The sequence below is a fragment of the Plodia interpunctella genome, chromosome 24 (genome assembly GCF_027563975.2).
Source record: "Plodia interpunctella isolate USDA-ARS_2022_Savannah chromosome 24, ilPloInte3.2, whole genome shotgun sequence".
NCBI classification, from domain to species: Eukaryota; Metazoa; Arthropoda; class Insecta; order Lepidoptera; family Pyralidae; genus Plodia; species Plodia interpunctella.
Window position 1 is genome coordinate 6,978,716 of NC_071317.1, and position 15,149 is coordinate 6,993,864.

The 15,149-nt window shown below is 37.4% G+C and overlaps 1 protein-coding gene across 11 annotated transcripts in view; it reads left to right on the forward strand.

The window, feature by feature from the left end:
- Window positions 1-15,149, forward strand: part of Unc-115a (Uncoordinated 115a) — a 69,025-nt gene that overhangs the window by 834 nt on the left and 53,042 nt on the right. For 7 of the 11 annotated variants that reach the window (XR_008405863.2, XM_053763636.2, XM_053763640.2 and 4 more), the window contains exon 1: window positions 8,858-9,310. The exons of 1 other annotated variant lie outside the window; for it this stretch is intronic. Coding sequence is in view for 8 of the 10 variants with exons in the window: in XM_053763636.2 (XP_053619611.1) it covers window positions 9,106-9,310 (205 nt within the window). In the remaining 2 variants the exon portion in view is untranslated. Of the gene's footprint in view, window positions 1-3,301; window positions 3,504-8,857; window positions 9,311-15,149 lie in introns of those variants that run through there. 3 more of the 11 variants (XR_008405864.2, XM_053763639.2, XM_053763641.1) reach the window with 2 other exon arrangements.

Here is a 15,149-nt window from a genome sequence, read left to right on the forward strand (position 1 = left end):
TTAGCACCATTATACCAGCTTACATCTACAGAGTCTAAACACTTAGTCCTTGGCTCAACTTACTGAACATTGTTAGCATCATTATCAACTGACTTTATTATTTATTACACTATTATCACTAAAGTTTACATCTTACCAAAATGAATACCATAATATCTGGTTGTCCGTGAAATGCAAATATTATGCACACATTCAACTGCTGAATTTTAACAACCAATTGTATGTTACACAAAAACTGTAGAACTGTGTCTCATAATTCTGTTATTTTATTTAATTCTCATAATTCTCATAAATCTGTGTCAGTCATAATTTATCAACATGACCTATGATTTGCAATATTTAGTAGGTATTGAATGATTTTAATTACAACATCTATCATTTCATATAGACACTAGCTAAAAAAATGTCAATTTACTTATTTATTATTATGTACACAAATGAAAAATTTACTGAAAACTGTATATACAGTAAGAACAAGTTCAAAGGTTCTACTTATTTCAAAAGAAATCTCTTTCATTAAATTTATGTTCCTTGCATCTTCATTAGTATTTTAATTCTATAATAGTATTTTAACATTATTAAAAATATATTAATAGTAGGCACCTTTTTATATATAGCCTGTATTTTATATACCAAAATTAAAAGTACCTTCATGTTACAAAAGCATACTTTTTGATATTTTTACGAATACAAATTTCTTTTCCGTGCACTACTGATAAGTTGTCATTAAAATGCAACATACTGTGACATTGGAGTTTATCATCAGTGTGGAGTGTTTTCGCACATACATAATTAGCTAGTGGAGATAATTGTTTCCATTTGTGCGTCACTATCTGATAACTAGCATAATATTACCCTGTTATGTGGCACAGTACTGTACTAAATTCGACAATGGTTGAAATGGAAGGTACATTTGTCCAACAGTGGGACATATATCATCTTCATATAGAAACGGTATATAAATATAAGCATAGTCTAAAAAAAGTACAATTACCACAGAAATCATAATGTTACACATGAATAAACTCAAAAGACGATTTTCATGTAAGTTTGCACTGAGATAGACTAGACCATCAGGAGCAAAATTAGGTAACTTTTATTTATCATGGACATAGTTGCAATAGAATTTGTTTCAAAAGCATTTTATCAGCTCATTTTGAAGCACCTAATAATATGTACAGTACAATAAATGGGTGTCATTGCAGCAAAATAGTTGCAGTTCCCTAACAAGTACAATTGGGTCATGTAAATTAATGCAAGCAGCACTGGTGCACGCCCACCACCCATCAAAACTTCTGCATCCAAACTTGCTAGTATTAAAACTACAGTATTGCAATTATGCGATGGAAGAGTTGTACTCGTCGCAGCTAGTAAGTACATAAATAATTGATCAAAAAAAAATTAAAACAGGCAGTAGCTCACCCATATCTAATGCTAAATAATAAATATTTGAAACATTCCAGTTTAAATTGTAGTATTGTCTTTGGCCAACAGAGACAATAACGTATTTGTGCCCAAACAAACTCATTCACTGGTCTCTGAGCGTGACCTTGTGTTTTGTACTTTGTTTCTGATGTTATCTTTGTCACATTACTGGCGGTATGTACTTGACGCTAAGTTTTTAAGATTTCGCATGACTTCCGCATATACGAATTATCATAAATCAATTCGAGCAAAGAGCCCGCCTTTTAGTTCCCAAAGGTATAAGACGTGATACTACTGTCAAGGAACTAGTCATTCTAAGACTTTTGTCTTACCCCCTCACATTTGGAATTAGTCGTCGCTTCTAGGAATTTAGAAGTATCTAATATTCGCATTTATAATATTAGTATGGAATGGATGGGAAAATCACACTTTCACAACTAAACCCCTGAACCGAGTTTCATGAAATTTCCTATTCTCATAGTTATATATACGAGTTCAAACATGCGGCTACATTTTTTCAAATTACTACCACCAATGACCAGATATGGGCTTTGAAAAGACACCCTGTACATTTTGCTGCAAGCTAGCGCAGCGCGCAGCGCGTTCGTAAGCTAGCGCAGAAAGCGGGGCTCTACCACGCTATTACTATTTTATTACTATAACTAGTATTGTTGCTAGTACAATTTTATTACTTTCTGGTCCAGGTCAGGATCTTGTTTATCTGTTGCCCACGACTCCGTCAGCGTGGGCCTCTAAATTTATTGCGCTGACGCCTAGGCTACGTCCTTTCCACGGTCCAACTCCATACGAGCTTGGTTGTATAAGCTACTGGTCGGTAGCGAGGTTCGGCCACGTCGCCGTGCCGCGTGGCCGGCAGCCGGTGGAGCGGCACTGAGTCCGGTGTCGGTGTCGATATCGGGTGCGCCGCTCCGGTTACAGACACGTACAGCCGGGAACAAAATCTTTGGAGATCTCGCAGTAGTATACCTGTATTATTCTAAAAGAAGAAGAAGGATACCTGGATAATGGGAATTTGGCACCGGCAATCACAGCGTACCTATGGAGGGATAAAAATAGAATTCTTCATTCGGATTGATCGATATCATCTTTGGTCCCACTTAGTATATAAAACCCACATTTGTTAATTGACGTATTTGAAAAGGCTGCTGTGAAGTTTGTTGTCCCGAACAAATTTGACTTATTTTTTTCATTGATACATGTTTTACGTGTTCCACTAGGATCCTCTATGTCAATGCCCCAAAGGATCGAAAAGCTTGCTCTGCTCTGCCACTATGATCCCCAAAGGAGTCCTTCACGTCCGATTTTGTTAAAGTTTCGCGTTGCCAAAAGACGCCAGCGTCTTTTGGCAACGCGAAAGTCAAGATAAGCAGATAAGCAGCCTATATCCAGATATAGGCTGCTTATCTTCTCAACAAATGTAAAGTAGAAGAGGGGCTGTTGGGGATAATTTTATATTTGAGTGTCAATAATGAATCTAAAATGTATGCCATATTGCAAATGCAAAGAATATATTTGCAGCGTTTTATGTACAAGGACGAATGTTTCATTCGATAAAGAAGTTCGTACTGATAACAGAATGTTGATAACTCGAACATACCGCCGATAACACCTAAGAATTAGTTTTCTTCAGCAACATTATTGCAATCGAAACTTGCAGAAAGCGTCAATACATCAAGCAACAGCCAGCATCTGTACAATGTCTAGATTGCCTGATTTCCGAATGAAGATTTAAAGAGTTACGAATTTTCGGATAAACTAATCGATATGATCACCGACCAGATCGCCTACAGGAAGCTGTATAATAAAGTACACAAATAACAAACATCCAAAATGCGGAGATGAAGACAACGTATCTGTCTTCTACGACAATATGAAGAACTGTGCCAATGACTGTACACAGCACTACTTCGACCTTCGTCACGAAAGAACGGACAAGACAAGAAAGTGTACAGTTATCGCGTTACTCGGCTGGGATACGGGGAAATCTAACGCGACGATCCCTGGATGGGCCCGGCTCATGGCGATACGTGCTGGTATTTCTACGAAACTTTATCTAAGTAAGTTCCCGAATAGATATGGAATAGAATGCGCTTTTGTCGTATAAAAATATTCTCAATTCTTTTGCACCAACGGCCGGTTCTCGACCTTGCCGCTCCAAGCGGGAGCTTAGACCGAAATCGTGAACCGGCCGTAAATGCAGCTTCTGGATGAAGGTTATTGAAAACAACAGAACAAATTATCTCATTTCCATGGCGATAAATGTCGGAATCAAATTCTTTGAATTTTTTTCATGTAAACTTCAAACGAACTGTTTCAGGTTTACATCAAAAAATATCGAATAGGATAAGTTGAAATATTGTAATCTGAACTGAACCTAGTGAGACCAACCAAGGGAGGAGGAACCTTTGTTATTAATATTTGAAAGTTATAAGATGACCTAAATATTATGCAATAGAAAATGAAAACTGGAAATTTATTAAGAAGTCACTAAGCCATACCCAAGTGGTGTTAGTTACAAACTTACTGTTACTATTATCCATAACTTATCTGTAGTGTAAGCAACGATAAAGCACGCGACAATTCGCTAGTTAGTGCGCCGTTTGTAACTGTTATCCCATCATGAGATCATGATCCATCGATTATAGACGCGCGACGTGTCGTGTCAACGGTACCGGCGATATGAATATAAATGTATTTATTCAAACTTATGAAAATGGTGCGGGCTCCGACGCTCAGTGGTTGAAAATATACCGAGAAACGCTCAGATAAGAGAGAGAGAGAGATGATAAACACAATAGCAAAATTTTATTGAAAACTTAAATTACTTTGTGCAAAATAATGCCCATGTCGTGTTTTTTTTTGCTTCTGACTGCAAATCCAAAAAAGCGGGATAGTAAATTCTGGAGTCCGAAATCGGGATCTGCCAAAATTTGGGACGTCTAGTACCGCTGGTCACCTCTCATCACATGTCCCACGCATTCGGTATTCACTTTTCCTTTCAAAATCTCGTAACATCAAAACGGGGTTCATTGGGTGAGCCAGCCGGTTGTAATTAGTAATTTGGATAGATTCCAGTCGGATGCAGGTGAAGGCGAGCCGGAGTTTATGTACAGTCGATATCAAGTCAATTATGTACGGATCTTATTGCGGTGTAATACCGGCGATTTTGCATGGAATTTGGGTTGGTTGATGTGTTGTGTATACTTACCGGTTTGCGAAGATTGTTATTCGCTTGATTGGGTTTTGATGCAGTGAGTTTTGTTTATGGTCACAGCTGGATGATTGAAAACAAAGAGTGGTTTCGTTTAACAGAAAATATTTACTTCAATTAACTTAAGTGATAGATATATAGTATAGTAAGTACCAGAGTTCTTGAGTTCTATGGTATCTAGAAGATTCCCAAAATCCACAAAGCTTAGGGCACATACATCATTATACACAGTTAATAAGAGTGAGTGAGAATTATTTCTTATAGAAGAAGATTTCTTATTATAGAAGAATTATAATATAATAGAAGAATTATTTTTAGAGACATTTTAGAGATGTAAACGCTGACTCAAATCAACCGCATGAAAACACTTCAGAAGATTTGCTATCGAATTTTCAAATTTGTAAAGAGTCGCCAAGTTACGTTTAGTTACGTGTCGTATGGCTTATAATAGCTTCGTTATTATATTGAAGGTCAGTAGTGTCTACCAGCTGCTCACACACACTATTGAAATATAGCCGAATGCCTTGTTTGACACGAGTAGTGATTAGTGAGTCAATGTTGTCGAGATAATTTATCCCATTTGTATTGGGTCCGGAAAAAGTTTATGATAAAGAAAATTAGTAACTGAATATTGTCATGTTTTAAAGAACGCTTGTTCGTGTCCCGAATTAGCAAGATATAAAAAGCAAATCTAATATTTCAGCATTATGATCCAGTCACGCTCGCTGAAAAAGTTGTGTTGAAAAATAAAGTGATGGTCACGATGTCGACTAAGACGCCTAATACTCCGAACTTGAGATAGTCTCTAACCGGATCAGGATAAAAAAATGCTCGTTCTTTCGGACTAAACCAGATACAAGAGTTGTGTCCTCTTCCTAATCAAATTGTTCCTTTCTAAAATCTATCTAAGTACATTTTTTGCATTGTGTGTGATTTAGGATCTATCTTAAGAGCGATAGCGGTAATATAAACTTAATGTTCCATTAATCAAGTGAGCTGGCTCTTAAGTGCGAACTACGGTTGCTGGATAACGTGGTATCTGACACAGTAGTTCCTAGCTCGCGATAACTGTAGTGCGACCGGGACGCAACGGGAGACAACCGCAGACACCTACCTTGATTGGACAATCACAAAACTTTGATTCTAATCGACGTTGAGATTGTAGTGAGATAAGTCCAAAGTCCTCTACCAATGTATACTCGACGACCTCGGTGGCGAAGTGGTAAAGTGCTTGCCTCTGAACCGAGAGGTCCCGGGTTCGATCCCCGGTCGGGTCATGATGGAAAATGATCTTTTTCTGATTGGCCCGGGTCTTGGATGTTTATCTATATATGTATTTGTTATAAAATATAGTATCGTTGAGTTAGTATCCCGTAACACAAGTCTCGAACTTACTTTGGGGCTAGCTCAATCGGTGTGATTTGTCCTAATAGATTTATTTTTTTATTTATTTATTTTTTTATACTCATCAGAATGTACAGATGTAGACTCATCTCAATATTTGTCAACTAAACGCAAATTCATCCTTTATATATTGACAAGCTGCAATTTTCGAAATTCGATCCCCAGAGCGTAACGCTTTCTTAAAAAGTCTACAACATATCAGTGACTATTATAAACCTTGGTATTCACGGCATGCTGTGTTTGCTTTGCCAAACCGAATATGTGTCAATCTACTATGCTATCTTCTTGGCGTATCAATGCTTTGCATCGACTTATTTAAATTGTCTCCGAAAAGCATTCTGCCATTTTAACAGCCTGATCGGTGGCCGCCATCAGGTCATCCTCGGTACAGATGTTTGGGCATAGGATGCAGGATAACAAATGCTTCATTGTTTGGTGAAAGTCGCCGCTTAGCTTAAAATCTCCACCTGGTCTGTTATGTTTTAACAAATACTAATAATTTGCCACCGGGACGTAATGGGACAGCACAGACACTAACTATTAAAGTGGACTAAAATAAAATTGGTACCAGCATTCCTTGAATAGCGGGGCGGGACATTCATGTGCAACGCTAAATTAATTACTAATGGACATACACATGTCTAGTCGCGCTATATACGGAGTTTCCGGGAGCGCCGACCTGTCCTCCAATCAAATATCGTTGGATATGCTGTATCAAGACTTTCAGGTTGGGAAAAAGTTGAAAGTAATTTTAAATGTAGACTGAAATTGAAACCGTGTCGACTTAATCAATAACCCAAGACAGATTAAAAGCTGTATTTTTTTATAACCAAATATTACGCTCCTCATGTTTCGTTCTAAATGGTAGATGTCACAATCGAAGCGTCCGAGAGGAACTAATCTATCATTTTACATGATGATTCATCGATATTGATTAGAGTATACACAATGGTTTCTTCGCCTGTTCCATCCTCGCCGTTGTAGATGCGGTGATCTCAAATTCTAACTAGCGGTCCACACTAGTAGCTTCAGGAAATATAATCAACCTCACTTCATCGTCTCTTCAACTCTCAACACTATGTCTATTAGGTTTATGTGTGCGCAAATGTGTCTTCCTTTTCCTCCATTTCCTGTAAGTCCTCCATTGCCAACCAAATCTTTAGTAACATTTCAACACAATCCATCGATCTCTAAATACACATGGGGAACCATTTAACATAGCTTATTTGTCACGATGATCATTAAAATTGTGGACAATTAAGATTTTAACAACAAAAGAAATTAGATGAGTTTCCGTACACGAATTTATAACCATAACTAACCATAACCAAAACAGTTACATAATATTTAGCACTCAACTGACACAGTTCTAGAAACAACAGGTTCGCAGTAACACCTACATTTGGAAGCCAGTTACCGCCCAATTCGGCGATTCTTACTTGATGATTGAGCAACGGATGATGCAAACGAAACATTCCTCGTAACGCGAGTGAAGACGAAATCGAAATTTCAGGAAAGGAATTTGAACATGAACACGCAAGTGTTGATTTCTTGTTATGGTTGTTGGCAATTTTTTCTGCCTGTACTTATTCGTTGGTCGATTTATAAAGCAAGTGGAATAACTATATAGAGAGAGTCAATTTCACCTTATTGTTCATACCAAACCAGCATTATATTACCACTGATACTGCAATAATATTGCAATCACTTCTTATTGAGTTTTCATTTCGTTGAGTCGCTTTGCTTTCAAGATTTCCAAGTTTTAGCTTTATACTTACTAACTCTAGAATATAGTATTTTATTGGAAGACATTATTCAAAAGTTCCAATTTTCCGGGCCCAACATGCTCAAACACCGGGACTTAAGACTTAGACAATAAAAGCGCTAGAGAATGCTTTTAAAGTTTTGAACTGTTCCGTTCCAAAGTTTGTTGAAGCTATATCAGCTAGCGTAACACAATCTGGCTGATAGCTTTCTCAAAGCCTGGTTGCGCAAACACAGCGACAACCTGCCGTCCCCGGCTCGCCACGCTCCACCGCGCTCTGGGAAGGCGCTCTTTTTGCCCGCTTTCCAAATAAATGCAAGTCAGGCTTGTTAATCTTCTAAAAGGAGGAAGGTGACTGACTGACTGAGCGGTTGACCATTTATTGTTGTACTTTATCTTCATCAACTGCATTGTCTGTAACGATCTCGTACTAACAACATAATACCATTTATTATTTCCATGTGATTTTCCTGTATCTAGTTTACCTTCAATTAATATATATATATTTGTTATATTTAAGACCGGTCTTTACATTATTTTGTAAGTATTGAATAATTTCGAGATTTTTAGAAAGAAAGTGTAAAAATAGTTAGTACCTGTGATAGTAGTTCCCTGTTTGCCTTCCGGTTTTAGAGAGTACGTTTGTAAATGGTAATGTCAGAGCCATTTCAGAATTCCATTGTTTTCCAAAACACATGTTTCCATTGTCATGTAACCGTCGAGGTTATTTTGAGTCGTCGCCTGTCACAATAACTTTTATTGATAGTTGCCACATACGAAAACTATGTCAAAGATAACAAAACTTGTATTCGTTTTAATAGAAACCTATATCGATAAACAACTTCAAACCAGCTCTTGGCCTTGACAGCGATCACTATAATCTACTAAAACATTCGAATTTTAATTCGATGCTAGTGACTGCAAAAAGTTTTCATGGGTTCATTGACCATAATCGCATGCTGATGATTCCATAGCGTATGTATAGGAAGTGAAGCTTTATTTATAGAGATTGCGGCGTGCGGTGCGCCGGCGACGGCGAGGGGCGCCAGTGCTGCCCCGCGAGCTGCCACGGCCGGTGCTCTTCACAATCTCACGCGCGTTGAATTCGTTTCGAGTGCCTGTGATAATTTCGATAACGCTATACCAACCGGAGACGGCCATACGCCGGTCGACGCCGATCCACTGTTTTCGCGCTGACGAAACGTTTAGATCGATTCGGGTGTGAATTTTGGATGTTCGTAATCGCATTATCCCTGTGTTAGTGCTAATTAGTAGTGAGATGAGGCCGAAGGAGGAAGCGGACGCGAAGGTCCAATCTGGGACTTTTATACTGTCCGAGAAAATTGACGACTCCAAGTCGAAGAGAAGTGAAAAGGAGATCAAGAAAGAGATGAAGAGGCTCGAGAAGGAGAAACAGGAGCGGGAGAAACGGGAAAGGAAGGCGCGGGAGAAGGAAAAGGAGCGGGAAAAGCAGGCGAAGAAAGGTGAGGAGGCCCTGAATTGCGACACGGCTTAACTTATCGCAACCAGCGTTATCGTGATGTCATCTATGTTAGCTCGTCTCGACAGAGTTGGTTATGCCCGTTCACATGGGCATAATGAATTTTCGGCGGTTCTTAAATAGTATTCACACGGATGGAGCATTGTTGCGGTTACATCATTAGCGACCTTGATGATACGTCATTTATTAAATATGCGATTTGCCCATGATTTGCTTGAGTTCATGTAATCTGTTTTTATTTCTAATTTGACTTTATAAATTTAAATTATTACTGATTGTCTACGAAATCTTTGTCTGCTGTCACTTATTATAAATAACTTAAATGTGTTACTATGGACATTTTGATTACTTTACTTAATACGTAATTCTCGAATTCTCGTTTATCTATATATGTATTTATTATAAAATATAGTATCGTTGAGTTTGTATCCTATAACACAAGTCTCGAACTTACTTTGGGGCTAGCTCAATCTGTGTGATTTGTCCTAATGTATTTTATTATTTATTGTACGTAGCAGTAAAAATATATTCTTGATTTCACGTATAAATCTTAGGCTCTACAGTCTAGTCAAAGCTCAGAGTGGAGGTATTCAAATTATTGCGAATTCAAAATGAAGTCACGTATCACACTCCCGTTACATGATAATATTTGTGGAGGTGAATCAGGTTTTATATTTGATCTTACGAAACGCTAGTAAGTCTCGTTCAATTGAGGAATATCTCGAATAACTGAGGAAATCTCGTTAAATTTTTATTTTGTTATTGAAATAAAAGAACATGTTTTATTAAGATTGTTTAGTTTTGTTGCATTAGAAGGGGAGTCACCACACTGTACTTCGTTCGTTTACCTTTTTATTCTTAGAATTGGAATTTCTTAAAATACGCTTCTTGAAACCGGCGACATTTGGCACCGGCGTGGTTCACACCTTAGAATATTATGCCTGTAATTAATTCAAGCAATTTCTCGTAGTTCTTCCTCGGCTTCCTTGTAGCTTGTGCTTTCATTGTAGCTTTAATCAACACAAATATCATGTCTCGACCTCTCAACAAAACATAAACTTAAGATTTAACATTCACATGGTAATATTATTATTTCACTTTCTCTATTCATCGACTAGAATATAATCTATCTCAACTCTTTCATCATGCATCACAGTACAAAAAGCACAAAATTTTATGGGGGATTGTATCCTTTTGACATGAGATAAATTTTCGAGATCATCATTTTGCCCAATTTGGGGGTCGTATCAATTCTGCTCAACGGAATGCTTGCCATAATATATCGATGAGTGAAACCTCATCAATCATACGCGTGCATTTTGAGTATCACTCGATTCGCAAATCGTTTCGCTAGATATGTCTCGAAGGTTGCCCAATATCACGATATCTCGCGGTCGTCACCAGCTATCGCGAATTATTTCTGAATATTACATTCCTTGGACGGATTAGTTCTACAAATAACAGGCGTCATAGGATGACGTCTAATATCCACATCTTGTGTCAATAGTCAATTGTTTACATAGATGACATGTTGTTTTACCTTCTCGATTCACTAGTTTACGAATGTCTTAGTGTAAAATGATCAAAACCAATATTTTTAAACCTACAGTAGTCCTGAGTCCCGATCCTCAAATTTGTGTTAGAGGAAGCGGAGAACAAATATTGTTTTAATACTCATTTATTTTTTTGTCGATTCCATGCCTAATCGATTAGATTAGCGCAAAAGATAAATTTTATTATTGTTTAAGCCATTAGTCTAATGATGATTGTGTTTGCTTTGGAATTAAAACTCTTGTACAGGATTTATTAGAACCAGTTTCACCTAGTTTCAAAATACCATAAATATGATTCCCAGTACATCTATGTACGTACATTAATATAATTAATCTGCGCTTGCCGCTGAGTCACGAGTGTACAATTACTTTTTGTAATATTGTATCATTTGTAATTTAAATTCGTTCTGTCACAACATGTAATTTTACAATCATTGATATAATAAAATGCAAGACTCTTTCAGCCAGATCAGTTCTAGGGAATTGCGTGTTTCGCAGAGACAAGTGGACGGTTCTGTGTAACTCCACTGATTTACATACAAAGTCGCCGGTGTCACGAATTCTGCTTGTATAAATGATCAGACCGCGGAGAAATTGCTTTGTCCACGCTGTTGCTTTATTTGGTTAGTCAAAGCAAACTGCTTTCGTGTATAGTGGATGATATTATATCGAATGCAATTTAAAACATTGTTTCTGGTCTACCTACAGTCAGCAGTAGCGACATCGGCCACTGTACCTGTCTGCTTCCTGTGTAAGCAGTTCTTTGCTTTCATGCGAGGTGAAATGTGTCGAGTCGTTTGACGCCTGCCCCTCCCCGGAGCTTTTCCAATTAGCGCTTTGTACGTTATCTGGGTTACACTAGTTCTTTATTTTTGAAGTTTGCTCTCCATTTCAAACATACGATGGTGTCACGTTCTTTGCTGTTTCGCCACATATATTTAAAACAAAGGGTTATGTTTTAAATATATGTTGCAAAACAGTCTTTGCATTGTTTTCTGAAAGTGATCTCTTTAGATTTCTTATGACAATACGTAATTGTTGTACCTTTTTAATTTTTACATGGTTAATTTTTATGTTTAATTTTTATGGGTCTTTCACACATAATTAGATATCTTGTGCCAGGGAGAGATTTCAAGTGTAATTTGTCTGTACCACAATGAAGTCAAACACATCATGTTCATTCTGAGATGTCTCGCGTGATGCCTCGTCAGAGTCCACCGAGTCCGAAATCGATATCTGAAGACCACTGTTGCAAAACGAAATATGAATATTTATTGTTATTCATTTATGCATAAGTTACGTTACGTTAAGTTAGAATGAGGGATCATTCTAGCACGTAAAGCAGTTTTGTTTATCTTGTTTCTTGTATTTGGTATAATATATTTTGGTCTTTGAGCATATCATCTATGTTCTTCTACGTGATATAAATAGAAGACACTCCTAATGTTTGTTGGTATGAGTCATGTTATATCCATTAATATAATGTATGTTAATGATCATAATACGTTTATATAAACACTGTGTTTTATTATTTACTACCGGCCCTTTCTGGCTTCCCTCCTGTAAAAACATAATATACACTTAAACCTTCCTCTGGAATCACACTATCTATTGGAGAAAACCGCATAAAAATCCATGCATTAGTTTTTGAGTTTATCGTGAACAGACAGACAGACGCGGCAGTGGACTTTGTTTTATAATATGTAAGGATTATATAGGTACTTGTCCCTTAATCTGGAATTGGAGTTCTCACAAATCTTCAACTCAACTAATCTATCAAACTTTATTTGAGCAACTATTGGATTTTTTATACTAACAATAAGGGTGGCAGTATATTTCCACACATACTGATGGCTCAATAAATGTGTCACATGCCGACTAACTTGGTTTCGTATTGTGCTAGTGGTTTAATTTGTTAAAAGCCGTTTTTTAAATTTATAATAAGCCATGTAAAATAACAATGACAAGATCCATAAACATGGTATCTAATGAGTACTCCGCCTCGCCATTTGCTCTGACTGACGTGACGTGAACAATAACTGCACATGTGATAATGGTATCATCGCCAGATGCTTCACTTGCAGACTAGTGACACATTTATTGAGCCATCAGTGTGTGTGGAAATATACTGCCACCCTTATTGTTAGTATAAAAAAACCAATAGTTGCACAAATAAAGTTTGATCTATCAAACTTTATTTGTGCAACTATTGGTTTTCTCCCACTCAACTAATCTATTAGTTGAGTTGAAGATTTGTGAGAACTCCAATTCCAGATTAAGGGACAAGTACCTATATAATCCTTACATATTATAAAACAAAGTCCATTGTCGCGTCTGTCTGTTTGTTCGCGATAAACTCAAAAACGAATGCATGGATTTTCATGCAAGTTTCGTATTGTGTTATTGGACCTCCGAACGTGTTACGGATGTGGTGTCCGCCGATATAGTTAAAGGACAGGACTTGCCCTTGTACAAACCTTGAACATTAAGTTACGATTCAATTACTAGTTTATGTTTTGAATGTGAACCATTCACATTGTTTTAGAAATTACACCCAAATGTTGCCTCTTTTACAATTAAAATTAATTCATTGCCATTACGAGCTCTCTTCGCTTCACTAGCTCGCGACCCTGCCCTTCCTTCGTCCGTTCGTTCCCTGTGGGTCACCTTTGTATAACATTACTTCTTGATTTCGTGTCACATGTGCGGTGGTGGACTGCCTGGTACAGCTATTGTGTCACTTCGAATAAGTTGCAACCGTTGTTATCGTGTGTAGCTGCCTGCTTACGACGTCAATCTGCACTGCGTGCAGTCATAAAACGTTAAGCTCAAAGTATGTAAGCTCACGTGACTTCAAAATTACCCTGACCACTTGCCTGCGTTAGCTCTAATCTTGGGAGGTCAATAGTTTTCCTTAAGTCATACAGCAAACTCTTTAATATTACTTGATTTTAGTCAAATTTTTAGTAACTGTAATTTGGGATTGAAATGAGGAAAACTCATCGATATCGTAAATGTCTGTACTATCGCAATTCCCTATTGGCCTATTCACCGATGAATGCACAAATCGAAATGCATTGCGTCTGGTTGTTGAACCCAAAGCGTCCAAGTTTCGACTTCGTCCGACGAAACAAATGCTTGGAAATTAATTTATATTCCAACTATTGAAAAGTTATGTGAAATTTAGTTATTTGATGCGCTAACTGGCCTTATGTCATAAATTAATATACATACATATACGCATAAGAATCTCTCATCGTTTTCGTGTTTCCTTTCTTAGCCTTCCACCTGGCCTCATGAGGCCTGGTGAGACCATGGTCTTAGAGCAGAACTCAAAAGATATATATGTAATATTATTTATCTAATTATTTTTTCCAAATATGCTCCAAAAACTATGACCCAAAAACCCGTCCAACCTAAGTGTTCCTTATAATGATCAAAATTAGAAGTTAATTCCTTGCCACGGTTCCCTGGCGCCGAGCGCCGGATGTGTGTTAATTAACGCGTGTATTAGCGCCGCAAATATCCCATGGATGCCTTACAAGTTCGTGTTGTCCGTACTGTTGTTTTAAATTCCTATTAGCATGGCATCTTCTTGATTTCTTTTTATCTATCAGGTCGACATAAAGTTTTAAGTTTCTGTTTTTTCTTTTCACTCATTTTCTGTGTTCGGTTCTTTACATTGCCGTACATACGAATTAAACAAAAATATTTTTTTATTTTTGTTGAATATTTTTTATATGTACAATACCGGAATTAAATCGTACCAATACCCCAGGTGTTCCTGCCGTATTTCCGCTTGAGTCAGTGATAGGGAACTAGGGACCTAGTTCCCTATGCCATCGATGTTCAAAACATCTCGCTCATGGCCTTGGCACTTCACTTCCGCGGCTTTAAGTAGGTAAACTAAATCTAAAGTTATTGTCTGAAAAAATATATATTTTTTAATCGCACTATTGAGTCATATGGGTTCTGATTTTAGCTTTAGTTTTTTTCGGTTACTTTGGTTTTAATTTCAAATGTATTATCCTAACGTCTGTTACCAGTTGTCTTTCTTCGCTATAAACAGTCTAGTGTTTCTTTTGTATATCATCCGCCAATCTGCACACATGGCTTTTATTTATTCACCATCATGCTTTTCAACGCGATTCATTCCAACTGTAATTAGGCCGAATTCTCAATGGGTGCGAAATTGCGGCGTTAATGATATTAGCCTTGAGTCTGATACATTTATGGCATTCGGCCCGTACATAACGACCTTAATTTGTG